Raw genomic sequence first — 23,841 nt, forward strand, 5'->3', positions numbered from 1 at the left:
TGTGAGGCACGGATTAAAACAGAGCATTGAAATTTTAATGTGTCTAAAGTGCAAAACTGCATGTTATGCAACTGCGCAGAAACACGCTCGCACGGCAGGCACTCGTCCGTGCTGGAGTCTAACTCCTCCAACCATGTGCATGACCACACGCTCTCTTTCGCTCCTTCCCTCCTTCCCTTCCCTCCCTCCCTAACGCTGCTCACTTTCCTTGCCGTTCGCGCATCTCCCTTGTCGTTAGACTCCAGGCACGTGCGAGGTTAGTGAGGATTGGCGGGGATGAAGACGAAGGGAGTGGGGGGCAGAAAGTGGACATGAGCTTGATTGGGTAAACTTTAGAGAATGAAAACTCCACTATATCACAGTTCATTATTCACACAATAAAATGAAATGAGAATAATAATGGGAAAAAAAATGAGATTTGCTTCATTGTACTGCTAGACGGACTTTTCTCCCTGATCAGAGATTTTTCTCAGTGACAGATGACAACTTGACTATGTCAACTTTACACTGGAACGGAGAACATGACACCCGGCGTTCCGGCTCTCTTCCACGTCATCACTTGCGGCTGAATTAGTTGTACCCTAATGAAGCGCGGCGACTTGCGGCAGACAAATCTGTCACCGTTTCCACCGTCCCCGACCGATTATGCATTCGGTGTAGTGCATACTTTTGGGACATTCCGACGTCATCGAGATTTCCTCAGAAAAGATGCCAGATGCTATCTTGGATTATCACTTTGTTTCTTCCCCATTAGACGCCATATTGCTCCTATGCGCCATTGCGATGTGCAACAAAAGCAGATTCTGCAGCCAAACCTCCTAATTCAGGGGTGCACATAATTTTTTTTTACCCCAAGATCTACTTCTCAACCATCCAGCCTCTCGCAATTAACGGTGGGGGGGGGGGTGACTAATGATGAAATAGAATGACCAAGTCACAAAGATCTACCCACTACAGAATTGGAGAACATATTTATTTTAAAGTATATTGAGGATTCTTTAAGTGTAAATGTATGTTTGTGTGCATTGCACAACACAACATAGTGAACCATAAAAATTTTTTGTAACTATCTGAGTTCACGTTGATGATCACTAAACGCCATACGAATGAAAATGCACGCCTGGGTTGTGTCACTCACGTTAGTGGATTTGTCCAACTGCAGTGAGAAACACAGTCTCCGATGTCCTTCCACACATCAGCCATAGCTTCACAGCGCCGTGTAACGGTTCTCCTTTACAGCTGCATTGGTTTTATTGAACATAATATTTCCCGCCTTATTTTTAAAAGATTGTAACATGTGTGATGTGACGAACCCGGAAACGATGGTGGCGGCTTTCGCTGTCAAGCTACATTGTGTGAAAAGTGACTGGTGTGGGGCCAGTTTTGGGATTTTAGTTCGTTCCCTTTTCTCATCCTCAGCTTGCTTTTCGGCGGAATGTCGGTGTCGTGTTTTCCATAAACAGTTCAAAAATGCTGTTCCACATTTCACAACACTGGCAGATGACGCAAACGCACTTTGAAAATGACATCGCAGCATCCATACTCATGTTTGTTAAGATTTCTTAAGCGAGAGCTTAAAATATTGGGGAACTCATTGACTAGCGTCTTTTCCTGTACTGTCGTTGTTTGTACATGCGCGGTGAGCTAAAGTTAAAAAAAAAAAATACAGCTGATATTTTTTTTTCCGACATGCCATCACGATCGACCGAAACTGACTTGCACGATCGACGCATTGAGCACCCCTGTCCCAACACCACACCTGATCCCACATGTGTTGACTTCAAGGCTATGTAGCAGATTTTTACAAGTTTGACATCAAGAAAACAGGCATTAATGAATAGCCTATTTTACTTTTTGAGCGCTTTTAACAAGTGTATCTCTATTTAAATTTCTCTAAATATGTTATAATCACGTGGAAGGGGAAAAACAAAATGTGTTTTTTCTGAACATTGCAGTTTCTCACTTATCGCTAGTTGGTCTGGAATGTATTGCCCGCAATAAACTGTAGTTAAAAACTGCCCATTCTATAGCTGCCTTTTGCCAAAGATCCATCCTGGGTATTCACAGGGCACCGTGGATCTAATCAATCGAGTCAACGTGCCACCACGGCTGCCAGCTGACGAGTCACCCATCCTGCGCTCCCGCCACCAACGCCGCCTCTTGTCGGCCATCTTTTTAATACACCGCCGCGTCCAAAAATAGATAAGGAAAGCGAGCTCAAATCTGTTCGGCTGCAGCGATCCCGAAATGATAAACGAGAGGGCTAATCCAAGCTTACGGACGACAATGGCCTCAGGGTTTTTTTTTTTTTTTTTTCCCAGCCCACTTATCACTTCAGGCGACAATTTCAGATTGCCACAGTGTATAACATGAACCTGCTGCATGAGCACGACTAACACGGATAGTCTGGGACTGCGGGAAACTGCTGGATATTTCTCCATCTGTTGTTACTGCAGCAGGTAAGAGTAAACGTTTGAGTGTACCTTAACTTTGGGTCCTAACACAGTGTAAAGTGAGTACCTGCTGTATTGCAAGCAATTGTTTCATTAAAAGGAAACCACTGGTTGTGTTGAGCTTTTGAGTAACTTTATCAGTTCCTCAGTCACTTACTAAAGGCAAAAGACAAGAGTGGCACACTGTTTTGTTTTCTTTACCCATCAGCTGGATTTGTTTTTGTTCACTTTGTCTCCCCCAGTCAGTTCTGGCCTTTTCCTGGTAGTCCTTCTTATTCTAACCTGTGTTTTTTTTTTTTTTAACTTGTTGCTAGTCGTCGGGAGCGCTTTATGAGTCTTTTATTGTTGTACTCAATCGCAAATCCTTGAGATTTTCCAAGCATGATCTCGTTATTCTATAAGCTAAAACTTAGCCTACTTTATAATTCCACTATTCACGCCACGATTACCATTCTCTTCTTTTTATTTACAACAGTTTGAATGCCTTGTGAGGCCATGCTGGCTCTCACGAGTCAGTCTTGGTACGACGACAGATGTGGTTTAGGGGAGGAGATTCTTGATTGTCAGTGGTGATGTCATTGTGTGCCATGTCGTGTCGGTCATCTTGAGTACAACACACAAAAAAGGCAGTAAGAACACGCCGGCGCACGGATTACACCTGCTTTAAATTCTGAAGAGAAGTAATAAAGGCCCTAGCTGTTTTTTTGCTCACATATGAAAAAAAAAAAAAACCTATCAAAAAACTGAGATTGGTGAAGTTTTGGGGGAGTTAAGTGCCACATTAATGCCACATTTCTACTGGACAGTATTGACACAGCTTGCTTATAAATTTTCCACTTCAAAGTTGGACCACAAGAAATGTGGAAAAGCAAGCTGCATGAAACGCATCAGATGCGCTGACAAACTGCAGTGGAGAATAAAGTTCACTTTTATTTATTTCTCAGCATGTGGTTGTTGGCCATGGAAAGAAGACAATTTGATCAGCTGTTGTTACTGCAGCAGGTAGAGTACCGTAATTTCCTATGTATGTACCAATGGTGTTTCCTTTACAAATGTACTGGGTGAGGCTTAAAACCAGGTGCGCTCTGTTGGCCGGGAATTACGGATATGTTTTAGTATACCTTACTTAACTTTGGGTCCTAGCACAGTGTCCCAGAATAGTCTGGGAAGTACAAGGCTGCGGTAGAGCGGTAAAGGCAAGGCAGCAATCCATCTATCCATTTTTATACAAGGCCTGTCATCATTTGGGTCACGGGGGAGCTGGAGCCGATGCCAGCTGATTGTGAGTGAGATTTAAACTCATTCACACACATACACTACTTAAAAGTATTCAATTAACTGAACATGTGTGTTTTTGAAATGTGGGAGAGTCCCTGGAGAGATCTGGTTTCTATCCATGCAACCTCAAATGTTAAGATGATAAATCTGCTCAACTAATGATGAGCAACCAGCGGAGGTTTCCATCACCCATAAGGTATCTGCTCGGCACACTTGGAACCCCGTCGAGCGCAGTATACTGTTTTCTATAGAATAAAGATTTAGGGAAGACTTCCATTCCCACAGGGAGGACATAACCTACATTTGAATCTTAAAACAACGCCAAACCCCGGACCTCAGAACTGTGAGGCCAACGCTTTAACCAGTCATCACCCACTGTGCTGCCAATCAATTATGATCACATCATTTATACAGTAAACGATATAATTAAAAAAATAGAATACTGTAAACAACAAGTCTATCAAATTATTTGTATTTTTTTAAAAACTACTTTATAAATAACCGGCCCAATCTGACCATTTTATATGTGGTCCTTGAGCTAAAAAAAAATCCTTAACCCCTTGTATGTGAAGTACTTGTGATGTGGCTGTTACTGGCAAACTATTGTTTGTACGTCTAATACAACTACAGAATGTCAGATTAGGAAAATTATTGTATGTTTAATGTCAAATTGAAGTGGGAACGCATCACTTACCACATACAGAGTTCAATATGAGTGTAAACGGAGGGGGGGGGGGGACTGCTAAATCCCAAGGTCACCTTGCAGTAGAGAATGGTATAAAAACAAAAAAAATAAACTGTACAATAAATGTAGTGGGGACACAGCTGGATGTACCCGAGTGTGTGGGGGACGGACATGTCCTCTGGGTAAAGTCCTCATAAGAACGGTCTCGGTGATGTTTTCTGCTGCTATACTACAGCATACTGCTGATACAGCAGCTCCCGGATCTTGTAATAGTCGTCGCATAGGCAGCCTTCCAGGCCGATGCGTCCCGCCTCCGTCTGGACAAAGAACACAAAGGCACGAGACCTCGATTTCACCTTTTAAAACACGGACGAAGTCTTAGGTGGCACAAAAACTCAAGAAATGCTCACTTGTTTAACATCAAAGCAGCAGACGCTTCAAGTTCTCCCAACTTTCATTGCACTGACGCTGAGTGCTGCAAGTGTCTCTTTGACTCTGGGTTGCATCTATTTTAAGTTCTTGTCAATTATAAATTTTCATGTTGATGCCCTGGTTTACTCCTGCATTTGCTTTTATTTGACTAAGTTTCACTTGGGGTTGTTTCTTTCTCTCTTTTTTTCCCTCCGGAGGCAAGACTCTTCATAAGCCTCTGTTTTCTGCCCTACTTTGGCAAGCTGCGTGTTTTGTTTGGGTGTAATGTTATCTTGTGTTTCGTTAATAAACATTCATTTTTCTTGTTTAAACAGTAACTTGTGGACGATTTATTTTCCAATCGAAAATCTACTCACCCTGCGGACAGCCACCAGGTTGTTGCACACGAGCACTCCTCCCACAAACTCAGCCTGAATGCCCTCCCTGAGAAGGACCTGCTTAAAGTCGGACAGTCTGGGCTCGTTGATGAACACCGACTGATGTCCGGGTGCCTGGACGGAGCGCAGAACCACAGCTTTATTGCATAATTGTATATTGTTTTAATGTAAGCAAATCATGTAACCACTGTGTAACTTGTGACACACACATGAGGGTGCAAATTTTCTTTTTAACCTTTTTCTTTTGACCAGTCCAAAAAAAAAAAAAAAAAAAAAAAAAATCACACTGCATCATATCACACAAGAGAACATCGTTAGGAAGGAATTTCGAGTTATTAATATGAGACCCAAAAGTCATTTGCTCCTTGGAGTGTCTACTTAGGTTGATGTTAATTTGCATGAAAAGCAATGTTCATTGAAATGAGGTCTGATCAGAAAGGCAAAGTAGACGGCAACAGACGATAAACACATGTAGCAGTCTTGGACAAAATTATGGGTACGCCTCTGTCAACATAAGGAAAAGTCAAAATGGTCACTCAAATGCACTTGAAACTGACAAAAGTAACAATACATTTACTGAAAGTTAACCAATGAAAATCAGACAATGCTTTTGAATCGTATTTCAGCAGAACTGTTAAAAAAAATAAACTAATGGCGTGGACAAAAATGATGGCTTGATATTTTATAGCACAAACCTTTTGATCCAATCACTACAAACAATATATAATTACCTGTCAATGGAACTTGAGTACCTGTCAACAGGTACCTTGGAGCGCTCCTCATGAGTAAGTGAGGGTTCCTTCTTAAGATGACACGTTTCAGGTCCTTCCACAGATATTCACTGAGATTTAAATCAGGGCTCAAACTCTCAAAGGCCACCTCAAAAGAGTCGAATGCTTTGCTCTGAGCCATTCTTGTGTGTTTTGGGTCAAATTCAGCTTGAATTTGCAATCCAATTGGTCGTGCGGGATCGGCTGGCAACAGTCCCTCGGACATTAAATGTCTGAATAATATTTCCAACTGAAGTCACGGCAACATCAAGCTGCTTAAAGATACTCTTGAACTTTAAACATACTCTCTATGGTTTTCTTTTTTTATCATGAGGCAGCTCTCTCCTTCACTTCACGTTCATTATACTACAACAAACAGCACAGTGACAACTTGTCCTTGAAATTGGCAGACTTGATTACGATTTTGAAGAAACCCGTGATACTAACTCGAGGACACTCCTTAGTTAACATGTCGTTATCGTCAAAGTATTTTCATACATAACTTGGGGTACCATTGGTTTTGTCTAGGCCTGTTAAATTGGTTCATTTCAAAATTATACATATATTTATGTTAAACCAGAATTCAAAAGCAAAGTTTGAGGTTCATTGCTTACTTTAGAGGATATGTTTATGTATTACTCTGTCAGTTTCAAGCTAATCCAGAGATATAATGTGATACTAATATGTCGGTGTACAATGGAGTTCTGTTTCTGCAAGGGCGGTGTAGCTACTAACTTATTACACAAACCAATAACAAGAAACATCCAAAAGAGGCTGCAAAATGAAGTATCTCAACTGAAAATGAGAATTGTAATTCTGCATATTTGAACAACTGTGACTCTTATAAGAAATAATTCCCTATTAATTGAATCTTTGTTCTTGTTCATTTGTTTGTTCTTCTTCCTCGTACTCAACATTCCATCCAGTCTTACCATGGTGGCACCGACTCCCGGAGAAAAAAAATCCTTGTGTGTTGTTACATACTTGGCCATCAAAGCTGATTCTGATTCTGAAAAGCTGTAAAAACAAAATAAAAATAAAATAAATTCAGCTCTCTCACCTCATGTGAAGGCAGCGGCTCCAGCGTGGGAATGACATCGCTCTCCTCGGACGGCTCCTTGTCATCCTCTCCAAACAGGTTCTTCATAGCCCGCTGAGCCGCCACCATTGCGGCGGTTTGATCAATGCCGAGGTCAGGGGCGGGGGCGGTGTCCATGGCCTGCTCGCCGTCTTCGCACTCCTCCTTGGTGCCCTCCTCCAGCATCACGCCCGTGTCCACCTTGACCACTCGCATGTCCAGCACGCCGTCGATCCAAGCCAACTCGGTGTCTTTCGCCTTGCAGAACTGCAGTGAGCTCACCAGGAAGTCTTTCAACCGCACCTTATTTTTATGGTGGAAAATAAAACAGTTCTCAAGTATTTTACAACATTTGTTTCTTTGCTCATCTTTCTCTTTGGACCATTTGCTGCTCACCTAGTCGCAATGCTCCAAGACATTATGGTAAAAAAACAAAAAAAAAAACAAAAAAAAACATTGAGATGAACGGTGGCTCATTTGCATAATACAGAACGCCCCTCTCATAATTGAAATAATGTCATTTTAAGTGGAATCTACCAAGTTTATGTTTAATGTGCTGTTATTTTCCCTTTTTTTGTAATTTGCCTGAAAAGAATGTTGACCACAGGTGTCAAACTCGAGGTTCAGGTGCCAGATTCGGCACACCACATGATGTTAATGTGGCCCGCGAAGGCAAATCATCTGTCAACTTCCATGACTCTTGTGAAAATCTGTATCAAAATTTTAATTTTATATATCTCATAAATGATAACATTGAGGTATTATAAGGATTGTTTGTGTTACCAAACATGTACAATTGTGGAAAAACACATTACCCTAGATTTCTGATTCCAAAACCAGTGCATAAATTCTGTGTGTAATACGATGAGGTAATTAAAGATTTTTATGGTTTCGCAGTCAAAACGGCCCTCTGAGGGAAACCTTACTAGAATGTGAACCACGACAAAAAAGAGCATTAGGCATAAAATTCTTTTCAATGTTAAAAAAAAAATGGATGGTGTCAGCTTTATAAATCAAACATTGCCTAAACATTTTTTGTTTAAACATGCTTCCTGTTTTAACTTCTATTTTATGCTTACTCCACAGACATTGAGCTAGCAATTTAATTACTAGTGTCCTCTGCTGGTTACCAGAAGAAAAATATCTGATGTCACAGTTACATTTAAATGTCAATATGCTAAATAAACAAAGCGAGATTACAGGTAAAAGTCTTATCGATCAAGAATCAATATTTACCAGGTCCATCACTAATTGGTAAAGATAATAAACTGTGTATGTGCCCCCACATGTGTGCGTTTCGTGGGGCTGACCTGATAGATGTGCGTCTCACTGGTGGCATCGATAGTCTCCTGCAGTTTGGGTGTGTAAACTTTGAGATCCTTGCTGAAAGCCTTGCAGGACTCAGCCAGTTCCTGACTGGCCTCCGCAGGCCCGTGGACAATCACCAGCTGCCTGGGCTTCATCTGGTTGATGATCTTCTTGATGGAATCACCGTCTGAGCGACCTTCGTAATCTATGTATGTTATTCTTGCTCTGAGAGGAGAGGAAAAAGAGTGGGTCTCAATTATTATGTTTCTTGATCTATCACCTGTGGACTTTTAGTTAGATGTCACTCACTTGATTTCAACATTCTCAACACTAGAAACACATTTGGTGGGAACAACAGAGAGGTCCTGGTCCATTGGTTCATCACCGTTGGTCAAGCTGGATTCGAGTTTGCTTTTCTCTTCTTCCGTAGCTTGCAGCTCAGGAACCAGAAAATCTTCAATCCTGCAACCAATCAGGATTATTTGGGCATAATGGGTCAAGCTGTTTTCCATACATTTGCATCACTCTCTCATACAGGATACCTGATGATCTCTCCATACTCGTCCCATTTTATCCTTTCTTCGTGTGCTGGAAACATAGGGTAGGACTTCTTGGCTTGTTTGAAGAAACTTCCTTTACGGTTCCCCTCGCCCTTCATCATCAAGTCGTGGTGTTTGGTTTTCGTCACGGCCGGCTGATCCAGGTCTTCATCCAAGTCGCTCTCATCGCTGGAATCCACATCTACCCTGCAAAGGTGCCAACATAAAAACTCAACGATTTCACACTGTTTTGTCTTATTAACCATTTAAATATAGTGTTCGTTTATCTTTTACGAAACCATAAGAATAGACCTCATTTGCTGATTTTCCAATCACGGGAGTTTACCGTTCATAAACGTTTTAATGAGGTCCACGATGAAGTGTTAATGGTTCAAGATCAAGTGCATCATCATGCCGAAAACGTGTTCTAATTTTTCCAATTATAAAATCACTTTACTTGACTTACTCTTTTTCTTGTTCCAGTTTCTTTGCCGCTTCTTTCTTTATTTTGTCATTTTCAACGTATTCTTCCAACTCCTTGCCTTCAAGCTTTACTCTTTTTCTCACCTGTTACAACAAACAACATAGATGCATTCAATGCAGCGTGGTTTTTGCAGCTGCCGGCTCAAATATTTTGAATTGCAAAACTGACCGATGTAAAGCTGAACATACCCACTATTATCCATATTAAAAACAGCAAATGGAAACTTTCTAGGGGTAAAGCGAAATCTCCTCTTAAAATATTTATGTTCCTTCTTACTTCCAGGTCCAGCATCTTTTCTCCCGGGTGGTCAATGAGGTAGCGGGCCAGTGTTCCAGGAGTGGTGCGGTACGTCAGGATGACCGAGTGCTTGCTGTCTTGGCACCACTTGATAAAGAGTTCTCGTGAAAAACCAGACTCGAGGTCCGGCTGGCTGCACAGCACCACTTTCGGGTTGGGAACCCGAGCCAGGTCAGCCAAACTGTGGCAGAGTGTCAAATGGCGGAACTGGAAGGGGTTGTTTCTCTTGTCATCGAAACACTTCATGAGCTTGTCGCTCAGCCATTCCACCTGAGGAAAAATTGTGCGTTAACTGGCGCTGTCGCATTTAAACTAAAGAGCAGAAAATGAAGCCGAAACTGATACCTGGGACTTTGAAAACTCCACAACATTGTAGCTGACATTGTTAAGCAGGGCGAGCGGGTAAGCTCCGAGCCCAGCATCTTTTGTCCTCCAAATCTGGTCCAGGAGCTGAGCCAGCTCCAACACCCGCCCAGCTGTATCCACAGCGATAAGCACGTTACCGTCCCCACGGAGTGTCTCCATTATGTTGGCTTTCCAGTGAGGTAATAAAAAGGACGGAAGATGAGGAAAACACAATTAACACCTTGTTTAGTAGCATCTCACATACTAGCTAGTTCATTAAGTACGCCTATAAATTCAAATTCAAATTTAGGACATGATAGTCTATAATAAAACAATTTTTAATACTGCTTGTTCTCCTTCGGGTTGCAGGGGAGCTGAAGCCTACCATGGGCTGGAGGCAAGCCAATCGTAGCGCGCATAAAGAGAAACTAACATTCGCACTTATGGAAAACTTAAAAGTCTTGGATTCACCCTAACAAGCATGTGTGAGGAAGCCAGAGTACCCGGAGAAAGCCCATGCAAGCACGGGGAGAAAATACAAATGATACAGAACAAGGCCATTCAATACCAGAACTATTAAATGCAATTCCACCAGATGGCTGTACTTTCATGATTAACCACTGTAGCCCCTACGATCCAATATTTGTTTGGTGGTGTGCTTGAGATTTTTTATCATTATTATTTTTTAATCGGTCTTGGCTCAATAAAGGCTGAGAAACACTGGACTAGATCACGCAGGCACAAAGAGGACAGTATACAACAAGACGGCTGTTAACCTGTAACAATTCACTTACTAAGTAGCTGTTCATCTCTTTGTTTGCGGCGCGGTTGTACATATGCTGCGTTGAAGGAGTCTGTAATAAGCAAGGATGGTCGGCTGATGCTCTCCATCGTGCAGCCGTTCAGGTGACTAGAATAGAAAATCAATCAAAAAAAAAAAAAAAAAAAAAAATCAGTATAGGAAGAGAATAACTGTCCAACCAATCACAGTTTCGATAGCACTTGTCGACATTAGGGTGCCTGTGAACTGGACACGTTGACATCCATTCACATTTCAGTGTCCTCAATTAATATTTTATGGATGCCTTTTTTTTTTTTTTTCTTTTTTTTTTAAGAACGTGGGAGCAAGTCAAGTACCCGAAGAAAGAACCACATTCTGCCATGAGAATAAATACAGTACATAAGACACGTTTAATTGACATGCAATGCTTATCTGTTCTTACATTTCTCTTTTGTGGTTGAAGTCCACGGCATAAACAATCTCCTCCTCCCCATCTTTCACAATCTTCCAAATGGTCCCGCCAATCATGTGTCCGGCAGGAAGCGGTTTAATTGAGAGTCCGTGTCCTTTTCCTTTCAGGAAGGATTGTACAAGGATTGTAATACTGTTGGTATAAAAAAATCTAAACACCTCTGTTCAAAACCAGGTTTTTGTGATAAAAAGACAATTACACTTTTTCCACCATTAATGTGCCCTATAATTCAACTCAATTACATAAAAATTTTTTTTTTTTTCCAAGAGGGAAAGATAAAAAATAAAAATAATGCATCCCCCACCATGTTCAAGCAGGCTCTTCCTCACATTTATTTGCCTCTACATTGTTTCCAGCAAGGAAGAAGATCAACAGCGGCCAAAGCATGACACTTTGCAAAAACTTTGAACAAAAAACAACATTCATTTTGAACAAGCCCTTAAAATAGTGGCAGGTGTGTGCTAACTCCCATTTAACATGAGTTTGAGTGCAATCAGTCAAAGAAATCCCAATTACGAGAGAATACACTCATATGCAACCACATTATTTCAATAAATTTTTACTTTCACTCTCAAAAAAAGATTTGTTTTAACTCAATTGAGGTCAAATTCATGTTGGGAAAAGTTCTGAAATCTTGGTCTCAATTGTATCATATCATAAAAACCTGGCATTAAAAGATTTTTAAAAAATATTTTTTTCTATCCACTGTAGTTAGGCCAACATTTAGAACAACACATATTTATATGACATTTTAACTCACCTTTAAGATTGACAATTTGTGAATGCTTCAACTGCTGAATTTTATCAAAAGCACTGTCCACGTCATCCAGGGTGAACAGAGTGAAATCTTCACTGTTATTTCTGGACTAAATAGGAACAAAGGAGAGGGATGTATCATTATTGTCTGTAAAACGGAATTATTATCATATATGGAACCATGACTCGTCCTTACCTGATAAAGATCATACATGAACATTTGACCCATCTTATAGACTGGTATAGTTGCATATATGGTACAATTCAAACCCAATTTCCCCACAGCATAAGGCAAAGCTCCAAGGTGTATAGGATCAGGATGGGAGAGAAGCACGGCATCAATCTGGTTAACATGCCTGCAAGAACAAATGTAAACATCACACAGTTCACATCACGGTAAATGAAGTCACACCACTTTGCTTCCTCCTTGGTGACCCCTATGCATATGTCCAAACCATCTCAATGAAGTCGAACCAGTTTGTCTCCAAACTTTCCAGGCTCTGCTGCCCCTATGATGACTCTATCAATTGTTCTTCATCTTTCATAGAAATGAAGGATGCAGTATTCTAATTACCGCTTTATGGCATCGATGATGTCCATTGAGAAGTTCTCATCCCAGCCACAGTCCAAAAGGAAGCGGAACTCGTCCACCTGGAGAAGGTAGCAGAGGGCAGACTCCTCCTGAACTCCTGACAAAGCTGTCAGCTTGATAATGGACGTCATCGTGGCTCATTCACTTCTCTTCACGCTGTAGGAAAAGGCAGGTTATAAACCAACCTTAGAAACAGCACCTTACATGCTACATTGGCTCACTGGGTGTCCCGAAAGACAAAGGGATGCTATTGTTATATCAAACTGCATCGGTCTGCGTTGTAAGTTTAAAACATACAACTTTATCTGCTGATTTGTTAGCAAAAACAATGAAAAATATACAATTATAAACTCGCGCAATAACGGACCACGCTTGAACAACTACCCGGCAAGTCTACAAGCTAACTCCATTGAAGATCTCCGGGGACTAACTTCAATAACATTGGGGTTATAAACGTACCGTTCATTTAGATAACGTAGAAATATTTCATAGAGGCAGTTCTCTAAAACAATTATTTGGTAAATTTCGCTTTTAGGACATTTTGGCTAGCGTAGTAGCATTGCCGCGAACAGCCATGTTCGCCGCTGAATTACGTGGGTCAAAGTGCATTGGCGCCTGCGAACTCGCTATGAAATACAACACACTAATATAACCAATATTTTTATGCGTTTATGAACATGAAAATATTGGATGTAAATTAAAGAATAGTAATTATTAAAATAAAGCTCTAGCGGTAAAACATTTAATTGCTTATTTTGATGTCTGTGTATTTCTTTCACGACCCTCCGTTGACGGCGCAGATGGTATAGTCTAATGTCCTCTGTCTGGTGAGTTGATAGCAGAAGGCCGTGCGTAGCTTTCTGTACAAAAAAAAGGTAATATTTTTTGTTGTTAAACTGTTGACTCGGTGGTTATTAATCTATTTTGAATACTGTCCTCTCAAACTGCGTTTTAATTATTGCTATATTGAGAATAATTGTATCATACAGTGTTGATGTTAGCTAGGCGATCAGCTAGTGTGGCGCTTTCAGTAAAGGGGTTGCTAAACAAACATGTCAATGATAAGTAGTGCCCTTGTAGAATGTCCTCTCAATGAGCTTCGTTTCACTCTTCTTAGAAATCACTTTCTTTGGTTGTCTCAAGTTGAAAATGTCAATCGGTCGTGTGAAAGGTCTGCAATGCCATTTATCATCAATACACCACGATTAAGTTTAAGAGCCAATAAATCAACGACAGTCGCCGGTTTGAGTCAACATACTTCAGCGAGCACGGTCACAGTAGTAAAATTGCAGCTATATATTTATTGATTGTTTGAAATATTGTATTGTTTAGAAGGGTACATATGGAAATTTCTCTTGATAGCTTCCAAACAAAAATCAGTCTCTTTAAGGGTGGAGTTTATATGTATATTTGTCAATAGTTACAAATGTGACCACCCCCAAAATTGTGCTACAACTGGGTATTAAAACAAATACATGTCAATCCCTTTATTAAAATATAACTATTACTATAACTATTTCAAATTGACAGTACAGAAAATGCACAAAATAACCTGGATACTGGTTTGGTTTGTAACTTGTCAGAAAACGAGGAAAAATGTCATTTTGATTAAAGGCAAAGGTAATCATCCTGCTTTCAGAGGACTACAGAAATCTGAATATTTACTGTCAAAGGATGAAATTGTGTGCATTTGGACAGTTTAAACAATATTTCCTCATCAATTATTAAAAGTTCTTATCAGTTGTTGCATGAATATGAAAATCGTTATGTATTTTAGCGAGGAGAATGTACAGAGATTACTCAGGTCAAATAGTGGAGCGCAGAGTCCAAAGCCAACAGTGAAGCAGCATTTATAGCTATTACGCTTCAAAAAAATGGAATAAGTTGCCAACAGAGGTGAGATGTTTTTAAATTCAGGTTGAAAACTTTTTTTTCTCATGCTTTTTAGAATATATCCACTTTTTGATCATATTACTTGCACTTTATGCGGATTTCTTTTTTAAATATTTTGTTTTTATCCCATTTTAAATGTTTTATCTTTGTTTTCAAATCCCTTTAAACATGTAAATCACATTTGAGTATGAAATGCGCTATACAAATAAATTTGCTTTGCTTTGCCAACTCTTACGGCATCTGTTCATTTGCAGCAAACATGGTCAACTTTGTAGCATTCGCCCGTGATCACTGGGTGAACGTGCTGGTGCCCATGGGTTTTGTGATCGGATGGTACCTTGACAAACAACAGGACCAGAAGCTGACCGCTTTCAGGAACAAAAGCGTTCTATACAGAAGGTTTGAAATACTGTTGGATTCAATTTTGACTCTCAAGAGTAAATGTGTTGATACATTTCTTTATTACACTTCTCTGCAGGGAGCTGAAGCCTGGCGAGGAGGTGACTTGGAGGTAGACTTCTCAGTAACTGATGGGTGGTCTTCAAATAAGAATATTTAAGAAGACTCATGTTGTCTTTACTTTTTAGTTGTATCAACCAACAATAAATGTACTTTCTGATCAAACTCAATTTTCTTTTTATTTTAAAAAAAAATCTGATACTGGACAAAACAGTTTCAACATTTATGAGTTTCAAATGTGCAGAAGAGGTCACAGGTTTGGACAATAAGGTCACATTTAGTCTTTATACATGATTTACATTGTCACTGCCGGAAAGAAGCCGTTACTCTTAATAAGTCAGGGGTGTCAAACTTATTTTTGTCGCGGGCCACGTTTTAGTTCCGGTTTTCCTCAGAGGCCCGTTGTGACAGTGAAACCATAAAAATCGTTTATCACCTCATCATATTGACGTGTGAAATTTATGAATTGCTTTTGGAATCAGAAATCAAGGGTAATGGGTTTTTCAACTATTGCTGATGTTTGGTAATGTAAAAAAGATTGCAATACATCAATGCTATGATTTATGAAGATTTGAACCAGAATCACAGAGGTTGACATACATGATTTGCCTTCGCGGGCCACATAAAATAATGTGGCAGGCCAGATCTGGCCCCTAGGCCTTGAGTTTCACACCTGTGCTCCAAGTGAAATATTTTTAAAGCGAGATTACATTTTGCAAATGCAAAGAGGGACAAAGACCGTAATTATTAGATGTGTCCTGTGGGCTGATTAACTTAAATTTGACCTGTTTGGCCACAATGAGGATTGTGATTTTTGGAGGAAAAAAAGCGGGGAATCTTTCAAGCCTGAGAACGACGTCTCAAATTTGAAATATGGGGATGGCAGTATCGCAAGGTTGCTTCACTACAGTTGGGACTTGTGAAATTCACAAAATAGATGGCGTCCGTCATACAAAATGGGACAGAAATGATGAACCAACAGCTCAAGATATTTCTTTTTGGAATGGTATCCAAACTGTTAGACCCAAGTCACAATTTAAAGGCAACGGTACCAAACAACTCAAAATTTATGTAAACTTCTGACTTCAAAGAATGAAAAAAATCACTACGCTGGTATTTGAAAAATAGAACTTCCATCCATCCATTTTCTTTTGCCGCTTATCCTCACAAGGGTAGCAGGGAGTGCTGGAGCCTATCCCAGCTGTCATCAGGCAGGAGGCGGGGTACACCCCGAACTGGTTGCCATGGAGACAAAAAAACCACACTCACAATCACACCTAAGGGCAATTTAGAGTGTCCAATTAATGTTGCACATTTTTGGGATGTGGGAGGAAACCAGAGTGCGCAGAGAAAACCCACGCAGGCACGGGGGAGAACATGCAAACTCCACACAGGCGGGGCCGGGATCGAACCCGGGTCCTCACAACTGTGAGGCCAACACTTTATCAACTGATCCACTGTGCCGCATAAAATAAAACTTTATAATCCTAATTGATGGAAAATGTGAAAATGATTACAAGACAGGGAAGAAAAAATGTGTAAAGTATGTATATGTAAATAGCTGGTTCCAATTTTAGATCCATCTATTTTCTTCACCGCTTATCCTCACGAGGGTCGCGGGGAGTGCTGGAGCCCATCCCAGCTGTCACCGGGCAGGAGAAGGGGTACCCCGTGAACACATGAAAATCCTTTTTTTTTTGTAATACACTGTCAGTTTAAGGTAACAATTGTTTATTTGTTTCTGAGAAAGAACTACACAAACGGAAACGGCCTCCCCGGTATCAACCAGAAATGTTTTTAACAAGCACGTAACGATATTACCTGATGAACGAGTTGTACGTCAGGTTTTTTGACAGCAGCTCCTTGTCTCGAACTTGTTTGGGAAATTGAGCATTTAAATTACACCTTAATTCCTGTAAAATGGCAACTTGTTTTTACAGTGTGGCCCTAATACTGCTTCATAATTTGGGGAAAACAATATTAAGTTTGGTGGTTGTGTGCACGAGACTATGTTTTGAGTTCCTCAAATTATGTTTTGTGAAGAATTTGTTGTCATGACTGAAGTCATTCCCTCTGGATGACCCCCTTCTTAAAAAGGAGCTCGGCCAAAGAGATCTGGAGTGGAAAACAAAGCGGGTGCATTATAATCAACACTTCATGCAAAAATTCTGTACTGTCACGAGAAAAAACCCGCACCTTCTCCTGTAGAGAACCGCACGGGAAACTTCCCACGCTCACAAACTTGGGATAGGAATGGATCACAAACTCGACTGCATCTGTTTGCTGGAGGGAGGACAAATTTTATGAGGACTTCAAACAACCGAGTCATAAAGACAAGCGAGCGTCCCATCCGTCTACCTCGGGTTTTATTTCAAAGCTTTTTGGTTCCTCTTTGTGATAAACTCGTGAGTTTTCGGTGGTGTAGAAAAGATGGACAGCACCTCCATCGCTGCATAGCCTTGGGGGGTGGGGGGTGGGGGAAAAAATTAAACTGTAAACTAAAATAAATCGTGAGTACGTTATGTTGCATAAGTGGGAATTACCTAGCGCATCCTGCTCGGAGAAGTCCGACTCGCGTCTGGCTTGTGATGTGTGCTCCCGCATCCCTTACACAACCCCCCTCCCACCTAGCAGGTGCTCCGTGCACACTGCTGGCTGCTTCCTCTGCAGGGGGGAGAGGCAGGATCAGTAATTGTTCGGAAACTTCAGTAATTAAAACAAACAGAGCCGTGTGAGAACAAATTTGCATTTTAATGGTGCTTGAGAAGTAAATACAGTGATGCCTCAGTTCTCAACCACAATCCGTTCCAGAAAATACTTTGAAAAGTGAATTGTTCAAAAACCGAATCGATGTTTCCCATTACAAAGAATGGAAAAAGAAATAATGCGTTCCAAGCCTAAAAAATTGTGCTTTTTAAAGCACATTTTTTTGTTTTCCTGAAAATAAACTGCATAGTAGAAATACATGTATAGTTTAAATACTTCATATAATAAAATAATTTAAGAAATATATTTACTTTTTGCTTAAAATGTATGCTTTAGTAGTAGAGTACGCTAGGCTTCCCCCAGCCTTGTAAACTTTTTTTTTACTAAGAAAAGTGCAGAATAACTTTCAACAAACAATAATGAGGGGGGGAAAAAAAGCATTTTTTAAATTATTTTTTACAAAAAGTAACAAAAACATTCATAAATCGAGTTAGTAAACAACAAAAATGCAATAACTGAAGTAAAAAAACCTCAAAATTTTCATTCGAAAACTGATTTGTTCGAAAACGGGGACGTTCGAAAACCGAGGCTTGACTGTAAAAGTGTTTCACCTGCAGTGAGCTTAGGAGGTAAGCAGTCATGAAGGAAGTCTCTGGCTTTAATATCCACAGTTGCGTCAACTGGAGCGAAATTCTTAAGCTTGTTCATTAGGTGGTCAATTCTGGTGAAGAATTTTGTCCTACGTGGATCATCCTACACAAGAGACAGTAAGAGTAAGTAGCGATCAAAAACAAGGGAAGTGTTGACGTTGGTTAATGACACACCTTGTCGGAGTTTTGAACACCCATGTATGAGAGGTAGTCCAGGGGTAAGCCCTGTCGGAACTCGACATCCTCCTCCATTGCGATTTCAAGAGCGGTCGGGACCATCTAGAAAGGAAAAGGTGAAATGTTACTCAAACTCCAAAAAATATCCATCCATTTTCTGAGCCACTTATCCTCACAACGGTCGCGGGAGTGCTGGAGCCTATCCCAGCTCTCAACGGGCAGGAGGCGGACCACACCCTGAACTGGTTGCCAGCCAATCGCAGGGCACATCGAGACAATTAAACAGCCGCATTCACAGTCACACCTAGGGGCAGTTTAGACTGTCCAATTAATGTTGCATGTTTTTGGGATGTGGGAGAAAACCCACGGAGGCACGGGGAGAACACGCAAACTCCACACAGGCGGGTCCGGGATTGAACCCGGAACCTCGGAACTGTGAGGCCAACGCTTTCCAACTGCGTCACCGTGCCGCCCTCCAAGAAATAGTCAATAAAAAAAAACTATTGAGAATTTCGGTGCATTTTGTGGACCTGATTGTCGATGAGGAGTAACGGTGGGTCAGCTGGTAAAGCGTTGGCCTCACGGTTCTATGGACGCGGGTACGATCCCGGCACCGCCTGTGTGGAGTTTAAATGTTCTCCCCGTGCCTGCGTGGGTTTTCTCCGGGCACTCCGGTTTCCTCTCACATCCCAAAAACATGCAACATGAATTGGACACTCTAAATTGCCCGTAGGTGTGATTATGAATGCAGCCGTTTGTCTCTATGTCCCCTGCGACTGACTGGCAAACAGTTCATGGTCTACCCTGCTTCCTGTCCGTTGACAGCTGGGATAGGCTCCAGCACGGCCCGCGACCCTCGTGAGGATAAGCGGCAAAAGAAAATGGATGGATGGATGATTGTCGTTGAGTCGTGATTCAAAGCATCCACCAATTTTGTCCTCATTACGGTCAATACATGATTTCAACTTCAGATAGACTCCTCCATCAACAGGTAATTAGTTTTACTTTTATTTTAGTTTAATTGGGCAGTAGTCAGTTTATTATTATTATAATTCAGATCTGAAATAACAATCAATTAAGTTGACACTTCTTTCATTGAATTCAATTGGAAACACGAAGAAAACTTTGTTGTTTGTCCGAGATCGTGTCCCCTCGAGATTTCGAATTTACTGAATTTTGTCGCCTTCTGCTAGAGATGAGAGTAGATTTACCTTCTGCAGCAAATCTCCCCAGCTGTTCTTCTGGAAGGAGGAGACGGTGATGTGCAAGGAATGCGCATCTGGGAGGCAGTCGCCCTGGTGAATGAACCCCCGGGGAAAGTAAAGGAGGTCCCCCGCCTCCAGCACCACTTCCAGAATCGGCTTCCCAATCTCCGACTGGTGAAAGTTTGCTGGAAATGCAAAACACTGGAGCATTAGAAATATAACGACAAACACAAATAGCATCGGTCATAGTTTTTTTTTTTTTTTATTATTATTGTCGTACTCACGGCTTGAAAGCACAGGTAGGACTTCATCGTCTGACCTACGACATTTAGAACAGAACATTAAAACTTTGAAAATGCTTGTGCGAATAAGCTGGAGACTAATATCAGCTGCCTTTGGCTGTGAAGCAACCCCAGAGAGGTCACCGGCCAACTCCGGGCCACATATAAAGCAACACCCATTTTATACTCACATTCACACCTATGGACAATTTAGAGTCCTCAATGAACCTAACATGCATGGTTTGGAATTTGGAAGAAATCCAGAGTACCTGGAAAAAAATAATTTGGGCAAGCATGGGGACAATATGTAAACTTTACCAACTGTTCACTCATACCTAGAAACTATTGCCCCTCTTTCTTCACAGTCTGAATTATTTATATTAACAGTGAGGCCTCGGTTCCCGACCACAATCCGTTCCAGAAAACAGTTCGAGAAGTGATTTGTTCGAAAACCGAATCGATGATTCCCATTACAATGAATGGAAAAAGAAATAATCCGTTCCAAGCCTAAATAATTGTTTTTTTTTAAAGCATTTCTTTAAGCTTTTCCTGATAATTAACTGCATAGTAGAAATACATGTATAGTTTAAATACTTTATATAATAAAATGATTTCAGAAATATATTTATTTTTTGCTTAAAATGTATGCTTTAGTAGTAGAGTAGGCTAAGCGGGGCATTGTCGTATCTGTAGGGACTCGGCCCCCAGCCTTGTAAACTATTTATTAACAAAAGTGCAGAATAACTTTAAACAAGGAATAATGAGGGGGAGAAAAAAAAGCATTTTTTTTTCATTATTTTTACAAAAAGTAACAAAAACATTCGGAACTCGAGTTAACAAAACAAAAATGCGAAATGCTTCAACAACTGTATCAAATATCTTCTGGGGGGGTGTGACTCACCCCCTTTTCACAAATGTAAAATTGTTTCTGCCACCTGCTTGCGCCGCGCACGTTATGTTATTTCCGGGTTTTTTCGGGGGGCGTTCGAATTCACAACAAAGCTCGTCGTGGGCCCGCTTGTCTGGCCGCGCGCAATATGTTATTTCTGGGTTTTTTTCCGGTTTTTTTTTTTTTCGAGTACCGATTTCCGTTCAGAAACGGAAGCAAAAAAATCTGGAAATTTCGAAAGCTTGGGACGAAAATTTGTACGAAAATTGAGACGTTTGAAAACCAGGTTACCACTGTATTAAGCTTATTTCTGTCATCTCACCTTGGGTTGTAGACCCTCCAGTGCTTCTTTCCCTCCAGCTGAATCACAAATGCCTCAATGTCGTCATAATGCGGGGCAAATCCTTGCGTTCCGGGCGGCGTCAAGTAACTAAATTGATAAAACATGACTAGAACTAAAAGCTAATCTTCCGACATACCCTGAGTAGCAGTTCTACTCACACATTGGCGCCTGCCATGCTGCCAAAATACTCCTGCAGCATGGACAGCACGTTCCACACAGTGGAGGAGAACGCCTGAGGATTCAGCATACGGAGCGAGCAGCCATTCTGGGAAATAGCAATATTTTAGCATCTTATATTAACATGCAAAACTTTCTATAACTGTCATCAACAATCTCATTTATTATACCTCATAGAAGTCCCACACAGTAAATGGCAGCGCTCTTCCAGGAGGGTTGTGCGTTTCCCTCTTGCTGTCGGTGTAGCTTGTGACATCGAGATTCACTCCATACTGAACATCCTCCTGTATTTGGAGGAAAAAAAGGGAAAATAGCAGCACCACAACCTTATGGTTGAAAAGTTCTGTTTTGGCAAGTAAAAACTGAAACACTAAGCGTTATTCTCACCTGTCGAAGAATGCGATCAAACTCTTCAGTGGAGAATAATCCCTTGTAGTAATCTGGATTTTTACGTTGAACAAGAACAGGTTTCTTCTCCCACGTTTCCCTTGATGCGAAAACAATTATAATCAAGTATATACATGAAAAATTAATTTTGGCTATATCCATTTTTTTGTAATAATGTTACAAAGTAATGCTGGCCAATAAATTAATGTTAAATTCATTTGTCAGGAGATTGGCATTGCTTCCACTAACAATGTGGCTGCAAACACAGTGGAGTTAGTTTTAAAAAAAGCAGATTTTTCTTTTTATTATTTTAAGGCCATATCATACCGCTTGCGTACAAATGTGGTTTCTTGTTGTCAAATCCTTTCATCGAGCTACCTGAAGAAGGCCTTGGCAGGAAGAGGATTGATCAGCCACTGGAAAAGCTTGCTGGCACGCTCCATGCTGTTATTGATCTTTGCCAGCTCAGCCAGGAACACATTTAGTGCTTCCTCGCCGCCGTTTACACAATCCACCTGCGTTTGGAACACAACGCTTTCAACTTGACCGCAAACTACAAAGGGCGGTATGAATTCAAATAACGTTTGCATTCGTACAGGTTTCAGTTATTTAAGAAAGAAGACACAAACTTACTTCAGTATTTCCCTGTAATGAAACCTCTGCCGTGTGATTCCTGGCTTTCTTTTTCTTCTTTTTCCCTTGTGTTGCATGATTTACAGTTTGACCATCATTCTTTCTCTTTTTCTTATGCGCCACCTAGAAAAAAAAAAAACCAACAGGATATGCGTAACTTAAAACTACTCCATTCGTCTAACAAAAAATGAATTGCATGGGAGTAGGGAAGCAAAGGCATTGAATTAAGCATTGCTAAACAAACATTGATTCCCATCACTCCAGAAAATAGGGTTGGCTGCAATAATGAGCCAAATTTATAATACATTAGTAAGATTTGCTTGAGAATGTTTTACTGGCCATGCAGACGTTGCCAACATTACAAGGTGCATGGTTAAGAGTACAATCTGTGGGTTAAAATAGGCTCACAAAAACCGATGCTAGCAAAGATATATATTTTTACATTTTCAGATCTTTTCTACCTGAAACGAACGCTTCTTTGCGTGAGACGGCGATTCCTTTTCTAACGTTTGATACAGGGAGAAAGCAGACATGTGTTTTCTGTCCATTTTTTTCTATTACGTCATCATACTGCGACTCACATCGAGTCTTCTTCGGGCAATATTGCGTAAAATTGCGCTTCAACAAGTACCGTAGTGCCCCCTTGGCACCGCACGGATAGTAAACATAAAAATAAAAAAAAACATACTGAACGTTTAAGATTCATTCATTTCCTTAATAGAATTACAATAACAACTGGAATCATTATTTTCTTTGCATGGTGTACGTTTATTATGGAAGTAGACTAGTGCCACCGGGATTTGAATTGGAAAAAGGATATGAATTTGAAATAGGATTTGTATTTCCATCTTAACAACGAAGTTGAATTTCTGACAGCCAATTATTAAATTTTACATTTCAAATTCAAATCCCATGTCAAATTCAAATCTACGTAACATTTCAATTTCATTTTAATTTCAAATCCTATTCAAATTCAAACCCCAGTGGCACTTGTATACTTGCGTAATAAATTCTTCACAACGAATTTGTATTAACAACGAAGATGAATTTTAACAACGAAGTTGAATTTCATACAGCGAAATATTGAATTGCAGAGAGCAAATTATTGAATTTAACATTTCCAATTCAAATCTTATTTCAAATTAAAATCCACGTAACAGTTCAAAATTCAAATCCCGGTGGCAGTAGTCTACTTCCATAGTCACTACTCAACAAAAAGTGAAAATGGGATTGCATCGTGAACGGTCCTCCAACGACCCTTTCACTGTCACTGTCTAAAAGCGTTATTCGGAATCAGGGAAGAGAAAAGTTAGCGCCCAACGTGGGGCTCGAACCCACGACCCTGAGATTAAGAGTCTCATGCTCTACCGACTGAGCTAGCCGGGCACGCAAAC

At 40.6% G+C, this 23,841-nt stretch overlaps 3 protein-coding genes and 1 non-coding gene across 6 annotated transcripts; 1 reads left to right on the forward strand and 3 right to left on the reverse strand.

Moving 5' to 3' along the window:
• Positions 1 to 4,365: 4,365 nt before the first annotated feature.
• On the reverse strand, positions 4,366 to 12,778 carry cpsf2 (cleavage and polyadenylation specific factor 2). Its single transcript, XM_061811490.1, has 14 exons — positions 12,630 to 12,778; positions 12,252 to 12,411; positions 12,060 to 12,165; positions 11,270 to 11,399; positions 10,841 to 10,956; positions 10,047 to 10,234; positions 9,681 to 9,971; positions 9,387 to 9,487; positions 8,924 to 9,127; positions 8,691 to 8,843; positions 8,384 to 8,606; positions 7,056 to 7,376; positions 5,205 to 5,339; positions 4,366 to 4,733 (listed from the first exon to the last, which is right to left on the reverse strand). Exons 1-14 carry the CDS (start codon positions 12,776 to 12,778, stop codon positions 4,641 to 4,643), a joined length of 2,370 nt encoding a protein of 789 aa, XP_061667474.1. The 3' UTR covers positions 4,366 to 4,640.
• LOC133496216 (NADH dehydrogenase [ubiquinone] 1 beta subcomplex subunit 1-like) lies at positions 12,676 to 15,165 on the forward strand. 2 transcript variants are annotated; one of them, XM_061811495.1, is made up of 3 exons: positions 12,676 to 12,815; positions 14,795 to 14,939; positions 15,019 to 15,165. In XM_061811495.1, the coding sequence occupies exons 2-3, from the start codon at positions 14,800 to 14,802 to the stop codon at positions 15,053 to 15,055; spliced, it is 177 nt and encodes a 58-aa protein (XP_061667479.1). In that variant the 5' UTR covers positions 12,676 to 12,815; positions 14,795 to 14,799; the 3' UTR covers positions 15,056 to 15,165. The 2 variants fall into 2 exon arrangements, with proteins under 2 accessions (XP_061667479.1, XP_061667478.1); XM_061811494.1 differs by lacking the exon at positions 12,676 to 12,815 and adding an exon at positions 13,405 to 13,522.
• On the reverse strand, positions 15,160 to 23,049 carry riox1 (ribosomal oxygenase 1). Of its 2 annotated transcripts, none has more exons than XM_061811492.1 (15): positions 22,909 to 23,049; positions 22,448 to 22,570; positions 22,193 to 22,329; positions 21,815 to 21,914; positions 21,598 to 21,711; positions 21,409 to 21,515; positions 21,230 to 21,337; positions 20,022 to 20,056; positions 19,744 to 19,922; positions 18,530 to 18,634; positions 18,317 to 18,458; positions 17,543 to 17,663; positions 17,358 to 17,457; positions 17,196 to 17,282; positions 15,160 to 17,114 (listed from the first exon to the last, which is right to left on the reverse strand). In XM_061811492.1, exons 1-15 carry the CDS (start codon positions 22,993 to 22,995, stop codon positions 17,064 to 17,066), a joined length of 1,596 nt encoding a protein of 531 aa, XP_061667476.1. In that variant the 5' UTR covers positions 22,996 to 23,049; the 3' UTR covers positions 15,160 to 17,063. The 2 variants fall into 2 exon arrangements, with proteins under 2 accessions (XP_061667476.1, XP_061667477.1); XM_061811493.1 differs by having other exon boundaries at positions 22,890 to 22,977.
• A 711-nt stretch (positions 23,050 to 23,760) lies between these two features.
• Positions 23,761 to 23,833, reverse strand: trnak-cuu (transfer RNA lysine (anticodon CUU)). The gene has a single exon. It is a non-coding gene; the product is annotated as a tRNA-Lys (tRNA).
• Between the last annotated feature and the right edge of the window lie 8 nt (positions 23,834 to 23,841).

Source organism: Syngnathoides biaculeatus, chromosome 23, assembly GCF_019802595.1.
Source record: "Syngnathoides biaculeatus isolate LvHL_M chromosome 23, ASM1980259v1, whole genome shotgun sequence".
Lineage (NCBI taxonomy): Eukaryota > Metazoa > Chordata > Actinopteri > Syngnathiformes > Syngnathidae > Syngnathoides > Syngnathoides biaculeatus.